Source organism: Podarcis erhardii, assembly GCF_964252035.2.
Source record: "Podarcis erhardii genome assembly, chromosome: 5".
Lineage (NCBI taxonomy): Eukaryota > Metazoa > Chordata > Lepidosauria > Squamata > Lacertidae > Podarcis > Podarcis erhardii.
The window spans coordinates 96,786,177-96,812,604 of NC_138509.1; the positions used below are offsets into that span (position 1 = coordinate 96,786,177).

Below are 26,428 nucleotides of genomic sequence, written 5' to 3' on the forward strand. Positions count from 1 at the left end.
CTTCTGGTGCCCCCAGGCAATCCTGGCGCAAAGGGATGGCTGAGTGGAGTTCATCAGTCATCTCAGCAACAAAGCCCCTTGTTCTCTCCGCAAAAAGGGCCACGGTCCAGAGGTGTGTGTTATGTCAAAGTCTAAGTTGTTCCTTTACAGTCGTGGGAGGGGGGGAGAGCGAAAAAGAGCCTGTGGTTTGTTGGCTCCCAGCTGGCTCTCAGGGGAGGCTTCCCCATTGTCTGAAAGGTGAAGCGGACCATTCTGCAGAGTGGGCTGCCAGCTCATTTGGAGCGGTGCAGAGCATGTGGGGACGCCTCTGGGACCAAGTCAGGTCATAAGAACATCACAGGAGCCTGGCATACTGGATCAGGCCACCGGCTCACAGGGACCAACCAGATGCCTATGGAAGCCTGTAAGAACAGCCAAAGTATTCCTTGAAGGGGACCTGCACAGGACTGCCGAAACCAAGTTCCTGTGTGCCCCTTGGCAAGTCCAAAGGCCAGTTGGAAACCTTCTTTCACTACCAGTTTTAAAGAGTGAATTTCTAGTTCTCGTGGCTTCGGAAGGAAGCTAGAGAAATGGTGTGCTGTGTTTTCTCTGCAGAATCACAAACAGGTCCCCAGTACACTGTGCCACCTGCTCCAATCTTGTGTCCCAAGGCAGGTTCCCACATATCAGACCTGGGAACCCTGTAGGCTTCCAGGTGTTGCTGGACTACAACTCCCATCATTCCTAACCCTTGGCCATGCTGGCTGGGACTGATGGGAGCTGGAGTCCAGCAATACCTGGAGGGTCACATCAGGTTCACCATCTCTGCTCTTAGGGAAGTGACTTTCGCTTCGATACCGCTGCCCATTCCTACATCTTAAACACAAGCCCACCAGAAAGATCTGCTGGGAACGCGTTAAAAACACTGCCCGCAGTTTCAGAGCTAAAAACAGGCTGGTTTTTACTTATTTAAAAATATACATATGGTAGCTCTGTTACTGGTGGGGAGGGCAGGGCAGAGGGAGCACAAACTAAGGAGAGTTGCGGTGCTCCAACTCTTCCTGACCTCCTACCAGGTTAGGTTGCTGTGCTGACCCTTCCAGAAGCTCAGAGCGGGGACAGATTTGTTGCAGGCAGCCAGAAAACCTCCCCCCCCTTCTCTCTCTAATCCTTTTAACGCCCAGCATCTTCCCTGTGATGGCAGCTGCAATTTTTCCTGGATGCTGCCTGCGTTTATGTCTTCAGGGAGCCTCATTCACCTCTCAGCCAGAGCTTCAAGGAACAGGCCTGGCTTTGTCTTCAAGGAACTTAATTAGCAAGATGCCAATGTCTGCTGGGCTGCTGTTAATGAGACACTTCTCTTTCCAAACATCCTGGGGCTGATACTCATCAGAAATGTCAATGTTTCAAATGCCTTTCCTCTCCTGGTCCGCAGTGTGTGTTTGTGCGTATGTGCAAAAGCACAGCATTAGCCTGGCCTGTTGGTGACCAACACCAACGCAATATCTAAGTTCACAGCAGGGGCAGAAGGGAAGAATGTGTGCCCTGCTTTGGTCAGGGGCCAGAGCAGCACAGAATTGGGGAGAAATGGAGACATGCAGCTGCACTGCCCCAGAAGATGCTCAGTGACAATTATCACGCAGCTCAGGCACTCCATCAGCCAATGGAGGCTGCTCCATTCGGACAAATGTTGTACTGTCTCATGAACCACAGTATACTCCCAGCTGGTCCTCAGCTGCCCACCTGTCCAGGGTGTGGCACTGCCTGTGGCATCTTCCTCCTCCTCCTCCTCCTTAGTCTCAGCATTGCCCATGTTGAAACTCAGCAGAGAGTTGGCTGTGTCAGTCAATGGCTCTGTCTCCACCCGCTGATTGGGCTCCCCACCTTCTGCCCTGGCCACTCCAGTGGGCACCAGCCACCACACCACCCAGCCACTAATTCAGGCTGGATCTATGGAGCAGCCCAGGAAACTCCAGCGAATCTTAGGGCCACATCTCAAGCAGGGGGCTCAATGAAGTGGGAAACCCATTTCTGGACCATCCCACCGGCCAGGTATGCGTGCCTGCACAAAAACAATTCCCTGCACATAGAAAACCAGCTTTCAAGGAGAAGCTCCAAGCCAAACCTCCTGCCTGAGATGTTGGTTTCCTATGCATCAGTATCTTGCTGTGAAAGCCAGGGCTTTTGGGGGGAGGGAGTGGGTGATTGACTCTAAAGCCGAGTTGAGATTTCTTTGCCCCCTGAGCTTTTGGCCTGTATTGGGTGGAGATTTGCAGCTCAAAATGTGTTTGAAATCACTCTCCTCGTTTTGTCTTCCTTTGCCACTGCCGCTTGCATTGCGTGATGGCGGCAGGAGCAGGTGTGTTCCCCAAAGCGACTGCTATTCCTTCCCACCTCAATCCCGTGACAAATGCCCCCCACCGTGAGATGTTTGCCAACTTCTTTCCCATCCCAAAACTCTCCCCCTCCCAAGCCAATCCTCAAAAAGTTGCAGCATAATGGGCCTGGGCATTTTGACTCAGAACTAAATTCCCGTCGGATGGGAAGGGATGGAGGCTTGGTTCAGGTTTACCACCTGACTGTGGCTCTGGCCCTGCAGGTGGCCTCACCACCTGTATTTTAAACATCTCCTTTGCAGCCTTAAGATGATGTCCACAACACAAACAGAAGCCAAGTTTCAGATCGGTCCATGAGCCCCAGGGCAAGGGGCCCTGGCAGTGCACAGAGGTTTGTGTTCTCTCGCAAGGAATCACCACTCCTCTCCAAAAACTACAATTCCCAAGCTGCTTAGGGGAGGGGGGAGAGCCCAGGGAATGAAACAGGTTTACATTTGTAGTATTTGAATCCCATTCTTTAAGCCAGTGTTTCCCAACCTTGGGCCTCCAGCTGTTTTTGAACTACAATTCCCATCATCCCTGACCACTGGTCTTGCTAGCTAGGGATGATGGGAGTTGTAGTCCAAAAACAGCTGGAGGCCCAAGGTTGGGAAACACTGCTTTAAGCCAACAAAACCAGTAGAAACCAGTAGGAGAAACCAGTAGGAGAACACTTCAATCTCCCAGGACATTCTATACAAGATCTCAAAGTAGCTGTTTTACTACAAAGGAATTTCAGAAATAGACTGGAAAGAGAAGCTGCTGAATTACAACTTATCACCAAACTTAAAACCATGGAGAAACCTGGTCTGAACAAAGACCTTGGATTCTTATCTCATTATACATGACAAAGCCATTTTTCACCTTCTCACCCCTTGCTTTTTCCTGTAAGACCTATTGCAGTCGTTAAGAGTCGTCAACAGGCTCATCACAGCTATCTGCCAATCACCCATTCCCACCACCCTTCTGAGTAATACCCCTCCCCACCTTCTCACTATATAGAAGGGTCTGGAAACTTCTGTTTCAGTGTATCTGAAGAAGTGTGCATGCACACGAAAGCTCATACCAAGAACTGACTTAGTTGGTCTTTAAGGTGCTACTGGAAGGAATTTGTTTTGTTAAGCCAACAAAGTTACAGGTGGGGAACTGAGGGTTAGAGGCCGCATTTGACCCAAATTCGCTGTCAGAGCAGTGATCAGGCCAACCTCCTCCAAAAAGGCCACAGTGGACATTGCAGTCTCCTTGCTATGGCTGGCCCACTGGATTTCTAGTGGATTCAGTACAAACATCACTTGCCATGAATATGGGAAAGACCACAAAATGCATTGCCAGCAGCACCACCGTAAAACTCAGAGCCAGACCTACTTAGAACTCAGCTGGCAATCTGGCCAAGGAGCCCCCCTGTTTGCAAGGAAGACCACTGAGTTGGAGGCTGGGAAGGGAGCCCAGGGGCCATGCCCTGACCCCAAGACAGGATCCTCCTCACTTTAACTCTGACACCCTTAACCAGCAAAATCAAGGCTGGCTCACAAGGAGCCAAAGCAAAGGGCAAGTAGCTCCGGACGACTCGAGCGACAGAGCCAAGCCACGTTCTACAGGAGAAGGGGGGAAGAAAACACACAGCCTTACGGGAAAATGCCCTCCCAACCCCAAATATGCTGGATTCCGAGTCTGAAGCAAGTCTGAAGTTTACCGAGTCAAAATCTTTGAAATGAGCATAGGGGACCTGTCTTCCGTTGCTTCCAAGGCAGAACGCAGGTGTTCAAAGCACAAATTTGGTCCGGTAAAGTCTTCTGCAACTATAAAGAGTGGGAAGCAGCCATCCCTAAAGAGATTGTGGCTGTGTACACACACACACATGCTCATTTACTCTAAATGCAGAACTCCCCCAACTCTGCTTTGTGAAGCCATCTACACACAACGTTAGTCACCACCCACGTCCAACCCATAGTTTCTCAAGAAAGCTACAGAGTTCCCCCCCACCCATGCATTTCACCCCAAACCAGCTTTGATGGAAAATGTGGTCCATGGGAAGCCATCCGTGCCCTCTCTCTGACCACCGGTGAGCACGGACGGTGCACAACTTGGAAAAGTATCCAGCTCCACTGATGTGTGCAATGACATGCAAATGTGTTTTGAAATGCAGTCCTGCTGCCTTTTATGCCGGTGTTGAGCTCACAGCCTACAGCCCATAAGTGGAGCTGGCTGGATCAGGCCAATGGCCCATTCAGTCCAGCATCCTGTTCTACCAGTGGCCAACCAGGTGCCTGTGGGAAACCAGCAAGCAGGATCCGACCACAAGAGCAACTCTCCCCTCCCATATTTCCAGCAACTAGTACTCAGAAACTTTACAGCCTCCAACCATGAACACGGAGGACAGACATCATGGTTAGTTCCCTCTCCTTCTGTCTTCTCTCCTCTGCCTGTCTCTCAAGAGAAGGAAGGTCTGGATCTCACCCACTTTAAGGGTGCATTCACATTATTGCCTTAGAGCCAGTGACATCGTTCCCAAACAAAAACATCTTGGAGGTCCCGGACCACAGGGAGGTTAGGCTGGTCTCAATCAGAGCCAGGGCTTTTTCGGGTGTGGCCCCGATCTGGTGGAACGCTCTGTCACAAGAGACTAGGGTCCTGCGGGACTTGACATCTTTCCGCAGGGCCTGCGAGACAGAGCTCTTCCACCAGGCCTTTGGCCAAGGCACAGTCTGACCACCTCCTTTGGTAATCCTCACAGAACTCTAGCCCAGTGGTTGCCATTAATTTGATTCTGAATTGATTTTAAAATGAATTGATTTTAAAATGCTGTGTTGTTGTTAGCCACTCTGAGCCCGGCTTCAGCTGGGGAGGGTGGGATATAAATACAAAAATATTATTATTATTATTATTATTACCCTCTGGTATGTTTCACAGGGCTTCCCCGCCTAGCTGTTCACATCAGCGCAGCTTCCTTAGTGTCCGATTGGTTTTGGTTTGTATTCACACCAAGGGTCGTTGACAGTGTGGGGGTATCTTTACCCCATGCATGCTCACAGGGGTACAGGAGGCTGTGGTTTCAAATGGGGCAACCAGGGGTTAGCAGGAGGCTCTGTTGCAGAAGTCAAAAGGCAAGAGCTACTGAAAAAAAACATCCCAGGATCTAAGACACAAATGAAGCAGGATTAAGGTGATCTTTGTGTCTCAAAAAGCAGGTAATTTAGCTTAAGTCAATCAATCTCAGCAAACATTACAGAAGATGAGACTCAAAGGCAAGCTGAGCAGCTGGGGACTCAAATGGACAGGAGCCCCCCCCCCCCGCTCCCCCACTCAAATGGTGTCAGGTAGTAAATCACCAAAAGGAATTAATCCAGTGCCATGAATTACTGACAGAACTTGATTTAATAACAGGCAACTGCTGTTGGAAATGAATTCATCTGAGCAATCAATCCCCAGTAAACTGACAACAGAAGCAGGCAGAGTTAACTGAGCTGCAGGCCCTGATCAGGGCTCAAGGAAACAATCCCCACGAGGGGAAGAAACACAAGACAGCGAGCTTTAGAGAGATGCTAATGCGTTCACACCTCATGTGAGCACAGACTAAGAACCCAACACTGGAAATGCAGTAGGTGCACAAGTACAGTGGTGCCTCGCAAGACGAAATTAATCCATTCCGTGAGGCTCTTCGTATAGCGGTTTTTTCGTCTTGCGAAGCAAGCCCATTGACTGCTTAGCGGATTAGCGCTATTAGCGGTTTAGTGGCTTTTAGCGGATCAGCTGATAAGCGGCTTAGCAGCTTAGGAAAAGGGGGGGAAAGGGGGGGAAACCCGCAGGAACTCGCAAGACATTTCGTCTTGCGAAGCAAGCCCATAGGGAAATTCGTTTTGTGAAGAGCCTCCAAAACAGAAAACCCTTTCGTCTAGCGGGTTTTCCGTCTTGTGAGGCGTTTGTCTTGCGGGGCACCACTGTAAGTGGGAATGTGAACACAGCCTAAGCCTGATTCAACGGCTAATTTGGTGCAGCGTGGGGTGGAATCTGAGTGGGTGCAAGAGAAGAGGTGCTGCACCAAGCTATGGGAACATCCGTCTGAATAAGAGACTTCGGAATCCTATGGCAATATGTCCTCCCAGTTGCCAGGACATCTTTGACCTGAGCAGTCAGCAGAACTAGCAGCAACATGATAACAAAACAATAATAATAAAAAAGCCATCCTACTGATAGGCAAAGGAAAAGGGACCCCTGACCATTAGGTCCAGTCGCGGACGACTCTGGGGTTGCGGCGCTCATCTCGCTTTATTGGCCGAGGGAGCCGGCATACAGCTTCTGGTTCATGTGGCTAGCAGGACTAAGCCACTTCTGGCAAACCAGAGCAGCGCACGGAAACGCTGTTTACCTTCCTGCCAGAGTGGTACCTATTTATCTACTTGTACTTTGACGTGCTTTTGAACTGCTAGGTTGGCAGGAGCAGGGACCGAGCAATGGGAGCTCACCCCGTTGCGGGGATTCGAACCGCCGACCTTCTGATCAGCAAGTCCTTGGCTCTGCGGTTTAACTCACAGTGCCACCCGTGTCCCTTCCATCCTACTGATACATGGTGGCAATATTACAAGTTATCAATCAATCAATCAATCAATCACCTTCAACACAAGCATATCAAGGCAATGTACAGGGCTGAGAGATAAGAGGCCACCTAAAGTCATCCACACTGGATAATGCGTTTGAAATGGGTTCTCCTACAGACATGCACAATTCCTGAATAAACTACAGGAATACAGGTGTGTACATATATGCACTATGAACACAAAAACCTAGACGTTACACACAGAGTTCAATTCTGGTGGTTGTTGTGTTTTCACGTTGCACAGCAATGCTATCGGTGATGCACCCACAGTGGCCCAAACAGTGATGAATGCATTTCATTAAAAGTTCAATTAATTGCTGCTTGCTCGGTTTCCGTTACAGGCGACAACTGCTGCGCTTGGCGTGGCATGCACAAGCTGCGTAATTTGGAACAGACTTGCTTTAAGCCACCTTAGAAATCCATGTTGAGACTGCAGATTACAATAAGCTGCAATTAACCAATTTGATAGGAATGCCAAAAGGCCGCAGTGGTTGAAGTTTTCCATCAATGGACTCCAGCGTATTTCGGGAGGGTGGGGGAAAAGAACGGATTTTCAATGGCAAAAATATTGTCAGAAAAATACCCAAGTTTTGTGAGTATGTAAGTTGCACAAGTAAGGAAGTTGCACTGAAAGCCGGTTTGTTTAGAAGATGAAACTCAAAGCATCTGGGGGGTGTCATCTGGCTAATGTGCTTTCCTGACCCACTGATTTGGTAGAGCTAAGCCAGGTTAGGAATATAGAAAGCTGCCCTACACTGAGTCCGACAGGTCAGCTATGCTGACTGGTACATGTTCTCCAAGATTCCAGACAGGGAATTTCTCCCCAACCTGCTTGGAGATGCCAGGGATGTTAAGAGGCTGAGGTGCTAACTTCTTGCTCTGTGAATGACCCTGTTTTGTGAATGTACAAGCTTGGGACTGCAAGCTCCCCACTCCCCACTCCCCTTCTCTTTCACAGCCACGTAGAGGAAATTCACCTGCTTTCAAACAAGCCACGGTTCCTCATCATGCCTAAATTGAGGAACTGTAGCTTAATTAAACTTTAGCAAGTGAACAAGCCCAGATCAAAAGCCATGGTCGATCCTAACCAAAGTTAAAACAAACCACAGTTCCCTGACTTCAGATGCAATGACGAATTAGGCTAATTCAAAAGCAGAAGTGGTTGCTCCAACTTCCTTGCAGCTGAAAAAACCCCAAACAAACAGGGAGGGAGGAAGAGTATGTTTTTTTCCCTGTACCGTATGAAAAAGTACTTTCTGTGTGTGTCTAGTGGGGAGCAGATGCACAAGGGGCAAATGTTTTCGAGATGCCAAATTCCTTCTCCTTATAACACACAGTGTTACTTCACCTGTTGTCTATGGCTAAACTGGCTCACTCTTTTCAGTGATGTGCTGCACATTCCCAGTTCTTGCTTTGTGCTTGTGACACAGACGGTTGTGTTGGGTGTGGAGCACCCTTGTGGAGGGTGCATTGAAAGTGGGCATGATCAGGCGGAGACCGTACTTCATCCTGCATCCAAGAGTTTCAAGGTCACACGACAGCCACAAAATATCTCTAGAGAAGGGCAGGGGGCAGGACCAGAGAAGGGCGTGGCATGGAAAGGGGCGGCCAAGTCAAGAGTCCTGAGGGCCAGACAAAGAGGCAGGGAGGGCCACGCTCAGTGCCTGGGACTGACGTTTCCCACCCTATCCTGGCCTGGTCTGGGTGGCAGAATGTTTGCAAACACAAGCAATAGCTGTGCACCTTGAATGAGCAGAATTTTTCCTCTGCCTGTATATCCCACTGTGCTCCTGTATCTGGGTTGGGTTGGCAGTGCCAATCTATAACTCTCCTCTGCCCCCTCGCCTGCAAGCTTCCACCCCTCACCTCCCAAATTCGCCACCCACCAGAATTTTGTCTTTCAAGAGCAGCTAATGCTGCAGCTACTACAGCCTACCTGCAAGGAAAGCGACAACCTCCAATTGGCTGTGGTAGTCTTCAATGTGTTCAGACCTGGGATTCAGCTTTCACCCAAGCGTGTAATTGGGGATCCATTTAAACAAAACAAAACAAATATTTCTATGGTGGGAGTGCTGCTGTGGCCACCCAACTTAGATCCAGACCCACCAAAAGTTTGCTGGACCCCAGTAGGGGTGCCACATTTGTTTGCCTCAGAGGACATGCCTGAGCTGAGCTGCAAATGCAGTTGTTCCGAGGTTCCAATCCACATTTAACTACGTGGCTTGTGGGGAGGCAGACAGTCACTGCCCTAGCCTACCTTACAAGGCTGTTGCTGCAAGGCTAAACTGCCGCCCTGAGTTTCCAAGAGGAAGGGTGGGATGCAAAGAAGCAGAAGGCAGTCCAAAAGCCACTGTGCCCCTTACGTGCCAAAGCAGTTCTGATTCCCCAGTGCCAGCGAGAAGGGGTCAGGCACCTGCCTTGCACTCCTGTTCCTCCTACACACTTACACACACTAGTTGTGTAGGGTTTTTGCAGGCCTTACTTGTTGCTGTCCCGGTACTGATAGATGTAACATCCTTGCGGCATCCCACTCTCCTTGTCCAAAGTAAACGAGAGTTTCAGCTGCAGAAAGGAGGAGAAGGAAAGAAAGGAAGGGAGGGAGGGAGGTGGGGGGAAAGAGAAAGATTTTTTAAAAACACACACACACACACACACAACCACATTTAGGCGATGTTCTCAGCCGCGGCAGCAACCCCATGAAAGGCTGAGGGGAGATACCAACCTCACCAAGGCTGACACTCAACCGCTGAGGCCTGGAACATAGAGCAGGGCTCCAAACCTCAGCGAAGACAGAGTCACATGCCTTGCAGAAAAAGCACTGGCTTTTTCCACTCCTTTGTTGCTATAAAGTGTTTGCGGTTCTCCCGAAATGGCGTGGGTCATGACAGCTCCCTCCCCCCCCCACCTTCGAACACACTCCAAATCCACCACCCACACACATCCACGGCCCTGCAAGAAGCAGCTCTCCGCCTCCTCTGGTGTACAGGATTCTCCCCCAGCGGCCGGACTTCCCACGAGCCTCTTTCTCTGAAAGTTTCTGCCCTGCGGACCTCCAAGCACATTTGGGAGGGAGAGAGAAAGAGAGAGGAGGAAAACCACAAAGGGAAAGGCGACAAATTCTTCCTTTGGCACAGAGTTAATCCGAAAGCCAGTTGGAAGAGCTTGCAGTTTGGCCCCATGTCCAGCAGGGGGCTGCACAGGGTGACCTGGAAAAAACGTGGGGAGCCCAGGAGGGGCTGGGAGGGATTATTTGCTGGAAATCCAAGAAAGGGTTTCGGAATAGTGGGTCAAGTCCTGTGTTATCTAAGGCCAGTTCATCTGAGGCAGGGAAAAACTCATTTGGCTACTACACTACAGAAGAAGAAGAAGAAGAGGAGGAGGAGGAGGAGGAGGAGGAATGGAATTCAATACAGCTCTGCACAGATTTTGTTAAAGGACGGTGGAGTTTCTGAAGAAGCAACTCACTAATAAACACACATTGGGGCTTACTTAGAGCTGCCCCCCAACAGCTGGAATGGGTTTGAAAGGGAAAGGGGTGAGGAAGTAGCCATCCAAACCATGCCTGGTCTAAGGAGAGAATGAACCACCCACTGTTCCTACACTTATCGCCCTAAGCCAGGGGCTGGGGACCGTGCCGCTATGCGGATGTCGTGGGACTACATTTCCCATCAACCTGGGTCATGCTGGCTGCTGGGGCTGCTGGGAGATGGAATCCAGCAACACCTCGAGGGCCACAGGTTCCTCAAACAGATGAATCGAGCAATTGAGCCAAGCCACACAGGGACAAGAGTGTCAGGAAGGGGGGAAATGCGGGTGTGTGCAGGACAGAGAGAGAGAGAGCACCCAGATTCTCAGGCCCATTCAATCTAAGCAAAAAGTCTTTCTCCAACCCAAGTATGATGCTCCGACAGTCCCTGAGAGCAGTGCTGGGCTGGTCAATTGTAGGCATGGAGGAAGCTGCCTTCTACTGTTCCATTGAACTCAATATTGTTGACTGTGACTGATGGTGGTTCTCCAGGAGCTCAGGCAGGGGGTCTTTTCCTACCTTAGTTGGAGATCCTGGGGATCAAACCTGAGATTTCCTGCATGCAAACTCCACCAGTGAGCTGTGGCCCTTCCCAGAGGAGGAGGAAGAGTACCATGTGTGTTTGTGCGCGCGCACATGCCATGTTTTTGAATGCTTCGCCACATTAAAATAAAAACCCAGGGACGCGGGTGGTGGTGTGGGTTAAACCACAGAGCCTAGGACTTGTCGATCAGAAGGTCGGCAGTTCGAATCCCCGTGATGGGCTGAGCTCCCGTTGCTCAGTCCCTGCTCCTGCTAACCTAACAGTTCAAAAGCATGTCAAAGTGCAAGTAGATAAATAGGTACTGCTCTGGCGGGAAGGTAAGTGGTGTTTCCGTGCGCTGCTCTGGTTCACCAGAAGCGGCTTAGTCATGCTGGCCACATGACCCGGAAGCTGTACGCCGGCTCCCTCAGCCAATAAAGCGAGATGAGCGCCGCAACCCCAGAGTCGGCCACGACTGGACCTAATGGTCAGGGGTCCCTTTACCTTTACTCTAGCATATCAGGGTTGAAGATAGAGCATAGCCCTTTCCCTCATCCACTAGTCTATTAAATGCAGGGAGGTTTTTAATAGAAGGCTGTGTGTGAGCACCCTCTGCGCTGTCTGCAGTGAACAGCCCAGAATCCTACCGCCTTGGCCAAATGCTCACCAAGGGTTCACTACAGATCAGGATTCACATTGGCAAATGAATGCTCTGTCAAACTAGGGGTGGCACACATTGCCAGCAAGATAGCTCTGTTGATAAGAGTGTGAACTCTTAATCTCAGGGTTGTGGGTTCGAGCCCCATGTTGGGCAAAAAGATTCCCTGCACAGCAGGGGTTTGGATTAGATGACCCTCGTGGTCCCTTCCAACTCTACAATTCTACGATGTGCCCGTTTTGCATGTGTTCAATTACCAGCCCATTCTGTCATGCTTTCTGAACTTAGCAAAAGAGACATGAAAATGCACATTTTAAATTGCACACATTCCCCCATCCCAAACACATTTTTGCAGCATCTTTTTAGGCCGAGAACGGAAACACAAAATTCAGAGCACAATCGGAAGGATAAGCGCCTCCCAATCTGCGCATTAGTCTGGGAAGCAAACACTGGAGTGAAATTCTCAAATAAGTCTACTTCAACAAAAAGCTTTCCTGCACACACAAAAACTGGTATGTCAAGGAGCACATTCCTCATTTATCTTCTCCCGGACACATGGGTCTTGTGTGAGTGGGAATCTTTCTCCACCCCCATTCAATTATAGGAGTCCTGTCCCCCACCAAACACTCATGGCCTCCAGGGAGACTAACTGCTCTTAGAGAAGAAGCTCTTCAGGGCTGGATAACCTCTTGGCAGTCTGCCTTGCGTGAAGAGGGAGTTATTCTGATCTAGCCTGATGAGGTGTGGCAGAGATGCTAATGAAACGGTTTTCACAAGGAGGACTCCTGGAGTGAGCCGCAGGTTACCCTCAACGCTTCTGGACATTTTGGAGAATGGACGGCAGACCTGACCTTTGCAAATGAAGCAAACACCACAGAGAGACTGGCTTTATTTGCAGACAGTTCCTGGACCCGAGGAAAACCCAAGAAGTAAAATTAACAGCCTATGAAAGAGCAAAGGCTTTATTAAGTCGCCCTTCCACCAGTGGGCCCTTTGCACAGCCAGCATGCCGGCTCATTAGACGCTGAGCCAATTCGCACTCCCCTGCAAGGCAGCAAGTGGAAATCAAAGCAGCCGAGCTCCCCTGACCCTAATTAAGACTGCCCAAGGCGCAGCTGCTGCAGAGTCCACACATCTCTGCACAGGTGCAAACCTGCAATTTTATTCAAACCCGGCTATTTGTGTACCAAAGCCCAATACACCCACAAGCTGGGTTCTCCAGTTTGTTCCGATGCCTCAGCCTCATCTGGCGCAGGTCGATCAGCCGCAACTTGATGTCGCGCCAATGGGATTCGTCAGAAACCCTCACGGGACATCCAGCCTTGGGAGGAGGCCCTGTGGCGAGCTGGGCATTTGAATCCCTGCCACCCTGGAAAGCTAGACCAGTTTTCTCATGGAGTAATGTAAGCCACACCATAGGGCAGGGGGAGGGGAGGCTCACACCAGCCAGTTATTCTGCAAACCCAAAATAGATATAAAATTCAATTTAAATATGGGGGGGGGGAGGTCTGCCGTGGAGAGTAGACATGCCGGGGCTTGTGAGGTCTGATTCAGAAGGAGGAAATTTCTAAATATTAGATGCTAAACTCGCAGGCTGCAGACCATAATGAGTGACATCAATTGGTCCAGCTGCCCAACACCCCACCCCGTATTTGTGGGGGTCCAGGTCCAAGTGAGCTCTGACAAAAGCCTTCGAGGAGGCCCCTCTGTTCACAAAGGCAAAGTTCACTACTGCTTCCGCGCTTGGGGACCGCAGAAAGGACAGCGAGGCGAGGCCCTGCTGGATCCCGTCACGACAAGCCGTTTCTGGGATATATGCCTGCCGTCATTTTGTTCCGTCAACTTGCCACCAGGTTCAACTTGCGGCAGGGCAGAGAGACACGGAACTCATCCATCACCCAGCCGCATTCTTCGGAGGAGAGCGCTGCAGCGCAGCAGTCTCTGTGCTTGACAAATCGCCCTTTCCAGCTCATTGGCACTGGGCACAAAAGGGCTGTTCTTCATGCCGGGTGGCTGGTGGGGGGCAGATTCGGTGGGAATGAGGGGGATTGGGAAGGCTGAGAACAACAGAGGCTCACCTACCCAAGGAGGCTCGCTGATAAATTAAGATGTCGTAGGCCCTTGAATAAGGGCTACCAAGAAGACTAGTTTCTTGAGGGTGGCAAACACCTTCAACACCACATGAGCAGAAAAATGCCAGAGGTGGCATAGGGGGCAGCTTGGCTTGGCAGGAACATAACCAACGGTGGTTAAAGTTAGTCAAACGTAAGTTTCTAGGTCTCCATTTTTAAATGCTCTCCTGTCTACAGGCCTGTAACCTTCAGCACACTGTCAGAAGCAAAAGGAAGTCTGACGTTCTTCCAATTTGCATCGTCTCTGTCTGGCTGCCTGGAAGAAATTCCTAGCCCACTCCTGGTGAACAGGTTGAATGCCTACTAACAAACCGAGGCTCACTTCCCATGTGTTCTTACCCCAAAGTTGTGTGGTGTCACATGCTGAAGATCAGGCCCTAAAACAGGGTGCATTCCTTCCTCTCAACTTATCTCCACCTCCTAGTTTTGTGGTCCTGCGCAACAGATCAGGGTTGGGGTCCTCATTTCACCTACAAGCAAGCATTGAGGTGGTGGGAGAAATCGTATTGCTGCCCTGACTGAGAATTCAACAGGGCCATTAAAAGGTGTGATGTGTTGTGAGAGGTATCTACCCTGTCCATCAACATCTGCAGGGCCAAAGGTGAACTGCCTTTGCAAGAGAAATACCTGCCATGCAGCCTGTATCTCAACAGCGGGGTCGGAAGAGGCAACGGGTGGAGGAAAAAGGGATCAGCCAGGCTGCCACGGGTTGAAGATCGTTATGCATTTTGGAAGAATTTGTTCTGATTTTAAGGTACTATAGGTCTTGCTAGCTCCTGCAGCAGGTTTTGAGAAAGGGGGCGTGGCTTATCTTTTGCAAAGCTCCATGCACACAGGTGGCACCCTAAGGGCCCTTGCCCAGACTCTGGAGAGCCACTTCCAGGCAGAATGGGCAGCCAAAGAAGCTTCCCATGCTCCTGGGAGCAGGGGCCACAGCTCAGGGGCAGAGCATGCGCTCTGCATGCAGAGGTTCCTGGGTCCATTCACTAGAAGCGTGTACTTTTAAAATGAGGCTGCATTTTAAATTGCATTTTAACCAGTATTTTAAATTGGTTTTCCCCCCTATTACGTTTTTACTGTAATTTTACTGGTGTTAGCAGCCCTGAGCCCAGCTCTGGCCGGGGAGGGCGGGGTATAAATAACATTATTTATTATTATTATTATTATTATTATTATTATTATTATTATTATTTATTATAGACGCTGCTACTGAAGGAGACTCTTGAGAGTCCCATGGACTGCAAGAAGATCAAACCTCTCCATTCTTAAGGAAATCAGCCCTGAGTGCTCACTGGAAGGACAGATTGTGAAGCTGAGGCTCCAAGACTTTGTCCACCTGATGAGAAGAGAAGACTCCCTGGAAAAGACCCTGATGTTGGGAAAGATGGAGGGCACAAGGAGAAGGGGACGACAGAGGACGAGATGGTGGGACAGTGTTCTCGAAGCTACCAGCATGAGTTTGACCAAACTGTGGGAGGCAGTGGAAGACAGGAGTGCCTGGCGTGCTCTGGTCCAGGGGGTCACAAAGAGTCGGACACGACTAAACGACTAAACAACAACAACAACAAATTATAGACACTGAGCTAGGCCTGATCTGGTAGGCGGCAGCGTCCGACTATTCCTAGCATCTCTAGGCACAAAAAGATCTTGAGCAGGGCAGCTTCTTTTCACTCAAGATTGCAAGAGCTGTTTCTAGCCAGAGCAAGTAAACCGTTCTGCTGTCCAGCAGCTTCAACCACCCCTATCTGGATGACGATCTCCTTTGGTCCACTGACCAGCGAAAGGTTTAAGTTAAAAACATTCTGGCCCCAAGCCTGCTTTTCACTCGGCTGTGCCTGTCTTCAGTAAAGAATGTATGAACTTTCCCCTAAGAGAAGGGGTTTTGTCACAGTAATCTTGGCTCTGCGCCCAGGGCAACCTTCTGCACTTGACAGAAATAGAAGCCTGTCTTTCCTAAAGGCACGCCAGAGTGGACACAGCAGAGCATCTTTCCCCGCACGAATGGAAAGCGAGAACGTGGCTGAGTTACAGCCCTGGGGTGGGGGCAAAACCCATCCTTTTGAAAAAGGGATGTGTGATGGGGAAACATACAGGTGCCACACAATGGACAGACACCAAAACACAGGGCTGTGGGTGAGCCCTGGGGTTCTGTGAGCGACACCACCAAAGCTCATGATCTGATACAGAGTATAAAATTCAACACCTCTACTTCAATAAAAAAATTTAAAGCAGAGTTTCTAGTCCCTATGGCTGTGAAACCAAACTTAAAATAGTGGGGGGTGGGATGATGAAAGTTGTAGGAAACTTGAATGCTTCTGTGCCTCTTTGTCTTGCTCTGCGCTGGGCTTGAGAGTGGATTTAAATGCAATTCATTTGCATAATCAATTTGGGCCCCCCAAATTCAGCTTTTCATCGGATGGAATTTGGGTTCTCCTGCAGCTGATTTTTAAAACTTGCTTAAGCTCAGAGCACAAAGAGCCCCATTTATAACCTTCTCTTTTTGAATGTGCTGCTTCGCTGGAGATTCAACATGGTCCCCTCCCCCCCCCCCCCCGTTCAGCGGCTGTGGTCATGGTTCACAGGCAGGATCGCAATTTTTTTGCCAAACATTTTCTTTTCCATATATATAGATATACGCGCATGCCTCCAATATAAACGGTGCTTTTAGAGCCACTTGCAAATCTAGGAACTTTGACGTCACTCTTCCTTCCACCTACTCAATCTTGACCACAACAAAGAAGAGTGGTGGGAAAGTTCAGATGGAAAACCGGCCGCCGCGCGCCAAGCCTCAGCCAGAGGAGAGGATATTTATTAGGCGATCCAGCGCAGGGCAGCAGTTTGCCCATCAGGCTGACAGAGCCCTGGGTTCAAACTCCAGCCAAAGCTTCTCGTCGGCTGCCGTGCCTCCTTTGCACCATCAGAGAAAGGCGCACGAGGGAAGAACCCAGGGGCACTGCACAGAAATCTAGGGGGACTCTCCTCCCTGGGACTCCCCAAAACATGGCTGCTTCAAGCAATCCCTGCAGAGCACCACTGGACAGTGCCGAGGCAACTTGCTACATCTCTTGCCTCGGCTATCCTACCTGTGAACCGGGAATGTTGGTGGCCCACCTCTCAGGGTCGTTGTGAGAACCGACAGTGCAAAGGCAGCAAAGCACATTAAGCGTGCGTGAGGTTCAAATGGTCAACAGGAACCCCAAACCCTGTTATGGAGGAGAAGAAGACAAAGGCAAGCCTAGAAGCTGGGTCAGGTGTTAAGGCAGGGAGATGCTTCCCTGGGTGAACTCTAAAAATACTCCTCACTGTGGTGGCGGTGGGGAGGGAGAGATGATTCTTTGAAGGAGCTCAGCCCTGCACTCGCTCTATTCCCAAGCATCCCACGCCTTTCTGCTGGCTGGTTTCACACATCTGGGGAACTTGGTAGGGTAAAGTCAGCCTGCAATTTGGCCACGTTCCTTTTCAGAAGTAGGTTTTAAGGAGCAGAAACTAATACCACATTTAATGGACACTCGAGCTCTCAAAACGAATTATTTATCCAAAAAGTTTATTTTATTCTATTCTAATTTTTTTTTTTTTAAAGGAGGAGATGAACGGCTCTCGCAGCAAATTTTCCATCCGTGGTGTTTTCTTTTAAGTCTTCAATCCCAATCCCGGCTCTTGCCCTGGAAAAGCATTCAAGGAGAAATTCACAGGGCGAGGGAGGAGAAGCAGGATAATTCAGCATTAGCAGCAGGGGGCAAAAACGCCCTCCATTAATTAGCCCCTATTGCTCCTGTGAGCACTCCAATGGGAGAACAGCCTTTACTGAAGGTGTCATGGGCTTTGAAGAAGCTGGAACTCAGGACAAAAGGGAGAAACAAGCTAAGAGGAAGACACGCTTGGCAAACGCTCACCAGGATCAACTCCTGCCTGGAAACCAATGTCCCCACTGTGGAAGGACGTGTGGATCCAGAATTGGCCTCCGCAGTCACTTACGGACTCACTGTTTTAAGACCGTGTTCATGGAAGACAACCTTACTCGGCTACGAGGGATCGCCAAAGCAGCAGCAACAGCAGCTCCTGCAAACCCTTCCCTCTGCTATTCTCAAAATAGCTGGAATCGGTTTCCCCCAAGGACTCAGGGCCCTCTGGGAGAGGAGCAGAGGACCAAAGTGGGTGATTAAATTAGGGGATGCATGACTGCGCCCCAATACGGATCGTCACTCAAGCACCAGACAAAAACTTCGGCAACAATGCAAGTCTCAGCCCCGGAGGTCACCTCTAACAAGATTAGCTATGCGTGCTGGGAGAGGAGACTGACGAAACTTCCAACGTGTTTGAAACCTCCATTGTTCAAGGGAGGGGGGGCCTCTTTGAGCTGCTGGCAGACCGCAAATCCTCCATTAAGTGATGTGCCCAAGGCCACTGACAAACAGAACAAAAAAAGCAAGGGAGGGGGAGGTTTGAAGAAATAAGTGGGCATTCAGTGAGCCTCAATATACCCCATGGAATTGTCCCCGCCTTTCCGTAGCACCAGCAGGGGTAGTTCCCCAGGGTGCCCCGATTTGACAGCCCGGGCACACCATGAATCCTCCTTCACCCCCCGCCCCACCCCCAAGTTGACTTTTCAACTCCATTCCGCATCAGAGGCTTTGTGCCTTTGAAACCACAGAAAGCTGCCTCTCCATCCATCACTGACACAGAGCCCTCTAAAGTCTTAAAGCAGCCATTTTGCTCCTTTGCAGTGGGAAAGGTTGTGGGCACAGGGAAGGAGACACAAGAGGAGGAGAGCCCAGAAGTTATCTCTGCTGCTAGGAGCTGGACCTGAGAGGCTGCTGCATCTGGAACGAACCAGCTTGTGGCAAGGAGAAGGGAGAGAAGGGCGAGGGGCTGGCCGTCTGCACCAGGGGGCAGGTGGGGCAGGAGTGCCCTCGCTATGCTGAATGAAGCAACAGAGCAGGCACACAAGGTGGGTGCTACAGGACAGGAATGCTCAGCTATTACAGCAACACTGAACCCACCAAACGTTTTCTTTTTGGCTTGAAGTGCCGAGGTATGTTTTCAATGCACCCGCCGTCCGCTTGCTGGTTGGCCTGGCAAGGGGTGAGGGCCAGGGCAGAGCAGCACCGCTGCAGCTGTGCACCCGAAGCCTAACACAGTTTAACACATTCAGCCACTGAACGTAGCTGGTGGGAGAAGGGAAGGGGGATGACGCAAGGCCTGTTGGTGTGGAAGATTGTGTGTGTGAATGTGTTTGTGTAAGAGAGACCAGGAGGACGACGCTTCTTGCACATTATTGTAGACCCAGTGGAGAAGCACAAACCTGGAGCTTTAGTAGTAGAAACCATAAAAGGGTCCAAGTTAGATTTCATTCTTACAAAAGTTTATCAGTGATCTCAGCAGCTATCAACATTGATATCTATAGCTATATATCCGGACGGGATTCAACTAATGAGCACCAGCAGCAAACACCCTGCACAGGGTCTTCCTCTCATGCAACATACCTTTCCTTTGTGGGGCTACCTTTGAAGGTGACCTGGAAACTACAACTAATCCAGAATGCGGCAGCTAGACTGGTGACTGGGAGTGGCCGAGACCACATAACACCGGTCTTGAAAGATCTACAATGGCTCCCAGTACGTTTCCGAGCACAAGTCAAAGTGTTGGTGCTGACCTTTAACGCCCTAAATGGCCTCGGTCCAGTATACCCGAAGGAGCGTCTCCACCCCCATTGTTCTGCCCGGACACTGAGGGCCAGTGCTGAGGGCCTTCTGGCGGTTCCCTTACTGCGAGAAGCCAAGTTACAGGGAACCAGGCAGAGGGCCTTCTCGGTGGTGGTGCCCGCCCTCCCACCAGATGTCAAAGAAAACAACAATTACCAGACTTTTAGAAGACATCTGAAGGCAGCCCTGTTTAGGGAAGCTTTTAATGTTTAACAGACCACTGTATTTTAATACTTTGTTGGAAGCCGCCCAGGGTGGCTGGGGAGACCCAACCAGATGGGCGGGGTATGTATAAATAAATAAATAAATAAATAATAATAATAATAATAATAATAATAATAATAATAATAATTATTATTCCTTCTCCCCGCTGTGCCCCCTGAAACTTGCTCTGGGGAGGGTGTCAGACAAACCCACAGAACAGCCTGCAGGGGCAGAAGAGGTGGGATTTTTCCATCTGGCAAGCCGAAAGATCACCTTACCATAATGCCGAACTCCTTCCTCCATTCTATATTTTTAGCTTCTTTGACTACTGAGCGGAAGTGAACTGAGATGCACCTGCTGATCTTTAGGTACACAGGAAGCTGCTTTATGCAGGAGTCAAACCCCCGGTCCTCCTACACTGACTGGCAGCGCCTCTCCAGGATTCCAAGTGGGGGCTCTCCTCCAGCTCCATCTGGACATGCCAGCGATTGAACCCGGGACCATCTGCAAGCAAGGCAGGTGCTCTGTCACTGAGTTACGGAGCCTTCTAGCAGAGAAGCCAAAAGGCTGAGGATTACCCACCTGTGTCTTCACTGGTTTCTGCAGTCTCCTTCCTTGTTATACAGGAGACCAGTTTGGGAAACCCTGTCTTATTGAATTGTGGTGTGAGCAGAGAAACCTAATTAATAATAATACTTGTGTTGTTGTTTTTAAAGTAGATATACAGCCTGCTTAATTTGCAAAGATACTCAACGCGGCTTACAATCCACAACACAATAACAACAATGCTATCACTACTGAACTAACCGATATGAAGGAAGCCACAACAAGGAACATCAAAGCCAAGCCCCCATAACAAAATCCCAAACAGCCATTGAAGCGAAGATGCCAAAGATGTAAACGACACGCAGCAATGCGGTGCCTGAAGCTGTGGAAGTGAAATGGACTTTTGCTCAAAAAGGGACACCTTCTTCCTTTGAAAGCATGCCTTGGAGCAAAGCCACAGCCTTTGAGAAAGGCTCCTGCGCATGGCTGCCAACATGTGCCCCTTTCGCAAGGCAGCGTGTGCTGCCCACACAACAGAGGGGAAGGGGAACAAGCTCTTTGGCTCAACGGGAGAGCGAAGCAGCAGTGCCACCAGCCAGTCACTAGGGGGCGCCTCACGCCCCAAGATCTCTCCCTCTTTCGTGGAGATGCACTTTTGCTCCGTGACTCGGGGCAATGACCAATTAAGCGATCTTCACTGGTGATAATTTAAAACACACACACACACACAATGTCGAGGCTAAAGGTGGCACACTGAGTTGTTCAGCAGGTGGACCAGAGGTTGGCTGAAACTCTGCCCTAGTTTGCCTCGCAAAGGCTAAATAAAGATGAAGGCCCGTTTCCTAGGAACAGCACATTCTCTGCTGCTTGGTCTGCTTTGGAATGCAGGTGAGGCACCTCCACCGCTGTTGCCCCCTCCATGCAAAAAGAGTCACTTTATTCAGAAAGCCAGTAAGACAGGGAGGTGAGGCCAGAACCCTCCCCCTGGCAAGCTTGTCTTCTGTGTGCAGGGATGCATATTTATTGTTTAATGCAGAGAAGCACTCCAACCTATAAAACACCCCCCCCCACTTGCAGTCTGATGTGGTGAAAGCCACAAACAGGGTTTATCACCTGTCTGTGATGACCCGGCACAAGTAAGAAGGTACGGTCCAAAGCAATTTGGTAGAATCAAGCCCGAGTTCTGTTCATGCTAGAGGGAAGGACTGCGGTGACAGACTCAAATAACTTGGAGGGCCAGTTCAGATGCCATAAATTTTACAGATAGGTTGAGCTGAGGCAGATGGAGATTTATTGGTTCTTGAAAGACCTACACAGGCTCCCAGTATGTTTCCGAGCACTATTCAAAGTGTTGGTGCTGACCTTTAAAGCCCTAAACGGCCTCGGTCCAGTATACCTAAAGGAGCATCTCCACCCACATCATTCTGCCTGGACAATGAGGTAGAAGCTCCTTAGAACAGGGTTCTCTTGCTTTTTCATTCTCTTAAAGCGCCATGCAGACTTCCCCGTTGTCACTGAGGTGATAACGGAGATTGAGAGCCAAGCGTCGGCATTTCTGGGCGTGCAGGAAGAAAGGTTTCTTAAATCCTCGCCTCCTTCTCTCCAGGCCACACGTCTCCTTGCAATTCTATGAACTTTCACCCAGACATTTGCTGGCAGGTGAAACAATGCAGACTTTTGACACCCGGGCGTCACGTTGCCACTTAAGTCGGCCTCTGCTCACATCACTCGACACGCAGTGACTCAGGGTGACAGAAAAGAAAAAACACCGGCCACGTCGGCAGCTGTAATTAATACTTGGAAGAAAATCACAAGAGCCTCCTGCAGGCCTGGCCCAGATCCACGGGAAACCAAAAGGATGGGAGGCTTTTCGGACCCCTTCTAGAGGGTGCAAGTTTCAGCAGATCCCTTCCCTGGAAAGGAACTCATACCTCACCTTGCCATTCGCCTCTCCACACATGCGCCACAAGCATTAGGAGGGGAGCCACTTCTACCTGAAAACCAAGGCCTTTTAGCTATGGCTGCTGAAGGAATCTGGCTGCTGTGCAGATCAGAACGCAACGTTATCTTCCGCAACCCGCATCGCCTCCAAACTTTGCAGCACAATTCTGAGCTGGAGAAAAATGTACCAACTTCCCACCCCCTTTAAATGCCACTTTAAGGGGGGTGGGGTGGAGAGAGATGTTTTAGAAATGCTCACACTGAGAAAAATATAAATATGCATTCTTTTTGTACAGTTTGTTTCTTTAAGAAAAACTGCACATTGATGAGGAAGTGGGACGGGAATGGGCTTATGAATAAACTTGCTGAAACCTGGCAAGAGCTGGAAACGGGCTGGTCTCCAACTTCCACCTGAAGCATCTTCAAAGCCTGGAAATGCCATGTTTTATTCTCCACCTCTTCTTTGAAAACATGACACTGCGCATTCCACCCACCCAGCCTGGCATCTCTAGCCAGAAGGATCCTAGTTAGGGGTCCTGAGGACCTGCTGCAGCCAGAGCACAAAAATCTGGCGGCTCAGCCAGGTGTGAGTCACCTTCACAGGTGAGCTGGGAGGCAGGAATGAGCCGGTGGACAGAGCTGCAAGTTTTCACATCAGATATGTTTTCAGCTGGTTAAACTGGATTTTCATATCATTTAAAACCATTATTTTCATAGCTGCTTTTTAAAATGTACTGCCCTACTGGGACAGCACAGGTTATCCTTTCAGAAAACACACCCATACATACATATAATGACCACTATTTGCATTTTAAAGAGAAGGCAAAAGCAACTGAATGGGTAGGGGGAATAGTGCTTCCTTGAAGACCCCCCCCTCCCCCTTCCCTTTCACACACCAGAAAACTAGGCCACCCATCAAACGAAGGCAGTTCCAGTGTTTGAAATCACCAAGGGGAGAAGGAGGCCAGATTGCCTGTAGAGCAAACACCACTTTGCCTCCTCATTTTAATGAAATTACTGCACAGCCCCATTTCCCACTCATCTTTCCGCCGCGACTCATTTCGAAATGCTCCACTGGCTTCCCAGTGCCCGGAGGCCGGTCTGCGGCATCACTCAGCTGCTGCTGCTGCTGCTAATGTTAAACAGCCGAGCTCGAGAGGACAGGGCATCCCATAATCTCAGAGGGCTCGTGCACTTTTTGACCACGCTCAAACATTTGGCAACAGGGCGGGAAGGATCACCGGGAGATCTGAGCAGCTGGATCAGAGGCAGCTGGCCTCTCTCTAGTCCCTTGGTTCTGTCTCCCAACATGGTGCAGGTGCCTCTGGGAAGTTAGTAGGCAAGAGAGGCAGGCAAGAGCCAAGGGGAAGCCTGGAAAGAAACCTTTCCAAATCCCTGTGCAGTTCAAGAGCAGTGCAGCTGAGCTGCAGGACGGCCCTGTTTGGTCTCCAAGGGGAACCCAGCACTTCTGAGAACTCTTGGGCATGGCTCTTGGGCCATCACTCTTTCTCCTCCCAGCAGGTGTTCTTTGCTCTCCAGAGTAGGAACTCGGTCAGCTCCCAGCAGCAAAAAAAGGGTTCTCCGTTAAATCAATCTTGTGTGGACAGGTCGGCTGCAAGCGCCTTTCAGACGCTTCAGTGCCATAGCTAATGGGAAACAATGAAAAGCCCAGAGACTCAGCCACAAGAGAGGCAAGAGCACTGGGAGGAGAAACCATAAAGGGGGGGGGGACACACAGAGAAGCCGTCTCCCCACATGCATCCAGAATACCGCCTTGTCTCTCGCGTCTTTATGTGTTCCACGGTGTGGGGAAGGGCAACTTCCCACGCCACTCATGCACCAAGGATGGCCTCTGACCTTACAGGCAGCGCCACTAGCCAGATCTGTGAGTCTCACCTGCAGCTGAAACATTCAAAGCCTGCCTTTCTGCCCTAGCGACAGGACCTGGATATCTTCTGTATGGTCTGACCTTTAGTCTCGCCCACCCCATTCCTCCCTTGGCAAGCTCGTTTTCTGATGGCTTACTGGAAATGCCATTAACTAAATAAATATCCAAGAGATGTGCTGGCCTCGTGGACAGTGAGAGGTTTCCTGCCATCCAGGTTCCCAATGCATCACTACCGGTGCTTATCTGGAAAATTATGAAACCACTGCCCTTATCAGAAAAGCGAATGGGCGATGCAGGTATCTTAAGCCACAGGATGAGCTGAAAGTGTGACATGGTTAAGACAGCAGCAAAAGGCCCGGTTCTGCAGAGTGCTACTCAGATAATTTGCTTGTACCACCTCTTAGACGGGCATCTCCTCTCTGCCCATGGCACCGGGCAGTCTAGATAGCAAACCATGTGTCCATGGTGGCCCCGTCAACAGTTCCGATCAGCAGGCAGCAAGTCTATGCAGCACACCAATGGGAATTTCTCCCCGTGCTCGTTACTCACCTAAATGGTCTTCTTCAATTATTGTTACTACTGTTATTATTACTTATTGAATTTCGGTATATACTGCCCTATACCCGGAGGTCTCAGGGCAGTTGACAATAAAATCACAGTCTATAAAATAAAAACAAAAACAATAACCCAGTAACATCCCCCCAAAAAGAGCCAGATTTTAAAAGCGTATAGGATGTCAATCAGGTCAACCAAAGGCCTGTTGGGAGCTAACCAAGAGGAATGTTTTTGCCTGGCGCCTAAATGTGTGTAATGAAGGTGCCAGGCGAATTTTCCTGGGGAGAGCATTCCACAGGCGGGGGGCCACTGCAGAGAAGGCAGCGCCACCCATTCTCATGTTGCCACCCTCCGGACCTCTGGGGAAGGAGGCACACGAAGGAGGCCTCAAGAAGATGATCTCAGGGTGTGGCTAGGTTCATATGGAAAGATGCGGTCCTCTCAACATGAGAGATAACCTTCACACACTTAGCAATGATAGCCAGCATTTATACAGTGCTTTAGACAGCGCTCAAAGTGCTTCAAGATGCCTTATCAGGTGCTAATCCTGACCACAACCTCCATAAGGTAGGTGAGCATCCTTACCACAAATTGAGAAAGGCTGAATGTGGCTTAAGGGTTACCTAGACCGATGTGGCTCCGCCCCAACATTGTTAGGCTACCTCCCATCATCCCTGGCCAGTGGCCGTGCTCGCTGAGGCTGATGGGAGCTGGAATTCAACCATTTACGGAGGGCACCGCACTTGGCGCATTCAGCACTTCCTTCTGAGGGCCTTCCTGCAGATTCTGCTGTTAATCCCGTTTGCATGAGCTTGCTATTGCTTAATCATCCTCACAACAAAGCAGGGACGGGACTGACCTGGTCTAAGCGGAGAGCCCCGTCCAGGAACCGCTGCTCACGCAGCTGCTTGGCAATCTGGTGGAGGTTGAGGACTGCCTGGCGAACTTCATCTACCGAATGCCGGGGAGAGATAGCAGGGATTTCCTCTGCCGCAAACGCCTTCTCGGGGTTCTCAATCATGCTCTGGGCATGGTCATAGCTGAGCTTTGCGCAGGAGCAGATCACAGTCCGCCCAAACCACTCGTCAAGAATCTGCAACGACAAGATGGCGAACAAGGAAAAGTGAGTTGGTTAGGGCTCTTTTTCAAGTAGAAGAGATGCTCCAGGAAAATTCATTGCAGGAACACATCTAGAAAAATTTGAAGGGTGCGGTTCTTGCCTTGCCTTACAGACATGGCCATATGAGAGTCAGTGCGTTTCACATGACCGAAGAATCCACATTGTCCAAATAAGTGTCTGGAACTTTACTAAGGTTTTAAGGATGGCACCCCATGGTCCATTGTTCTCAATACTAGCAGCGTCTTCTCGTGGTCTCAGGCAGAAGCTTTCTTAGCCTCCGGACCTGAGACCATGAGGTCTTGTATACATTCCAAAAGGAACAGGCTAAAGGTCCCTCCCACCAATAACTAATAAACACAGAGGATGAGATACTAAGGAAGTGGAGGGAAAAGTGGGCAGGCAGGGGAAAAAGAGAGGCAAAAAGCAGCTCACACTCTAGTGGAAATTTTCTGCTGCCCCCCCTAAATGTTAGGCCATCAGCGGGAAAAAGAAGAAGAAGCCAAGCCAGTGGGAGACAAATAATTAGCTAGCTAATGAGGAACACAGTTCCTATCTTTTGCTCCACATAGCACGGCAAGGCACTTTTCTTCCCAGGCCCCCTCCTGCAAGCTGCTGCGGAGGAAAAATGAAGAACTGTGTTGCTGGAGACAAGCCCTAATTGCCTGCAACCATATGAACTCTCCAT

At 50.0% G+C, this 26,428-nt stretch overlaps 1 protein-coding gene across 2 annotated transcripts in view; it reads right to left on the minus strand.

The window, feature by feature from the left end:
- DIS3L2 (DIS3 like 3'-5' exoribonuclease 2) overlaps window positions 1-26,428 on the minus strand; it is a 200,211-nt gene that overhangs the window by 39,910 nt on the left and 133,873 nt on the right. For both annotated transcript variants that reach the window (XM_081862181.1, XM_081862182.1), the window contains exons 14-15: window positions 25,483-25,716; window positions 9,431-9,510 (exon numbers count right to left, since the gene is read on the minus strand). In XM_081862181.1, coding sequence (XP_081718307.1) covers window positions 9,431-9,510; window positions 25,483-25,716 — 314 coding nt within the window. The remainder of the gene's footprint in view (window positions 1-9,430; window positions 9,511-25,482; window positions 25,717-26,428) is intronic.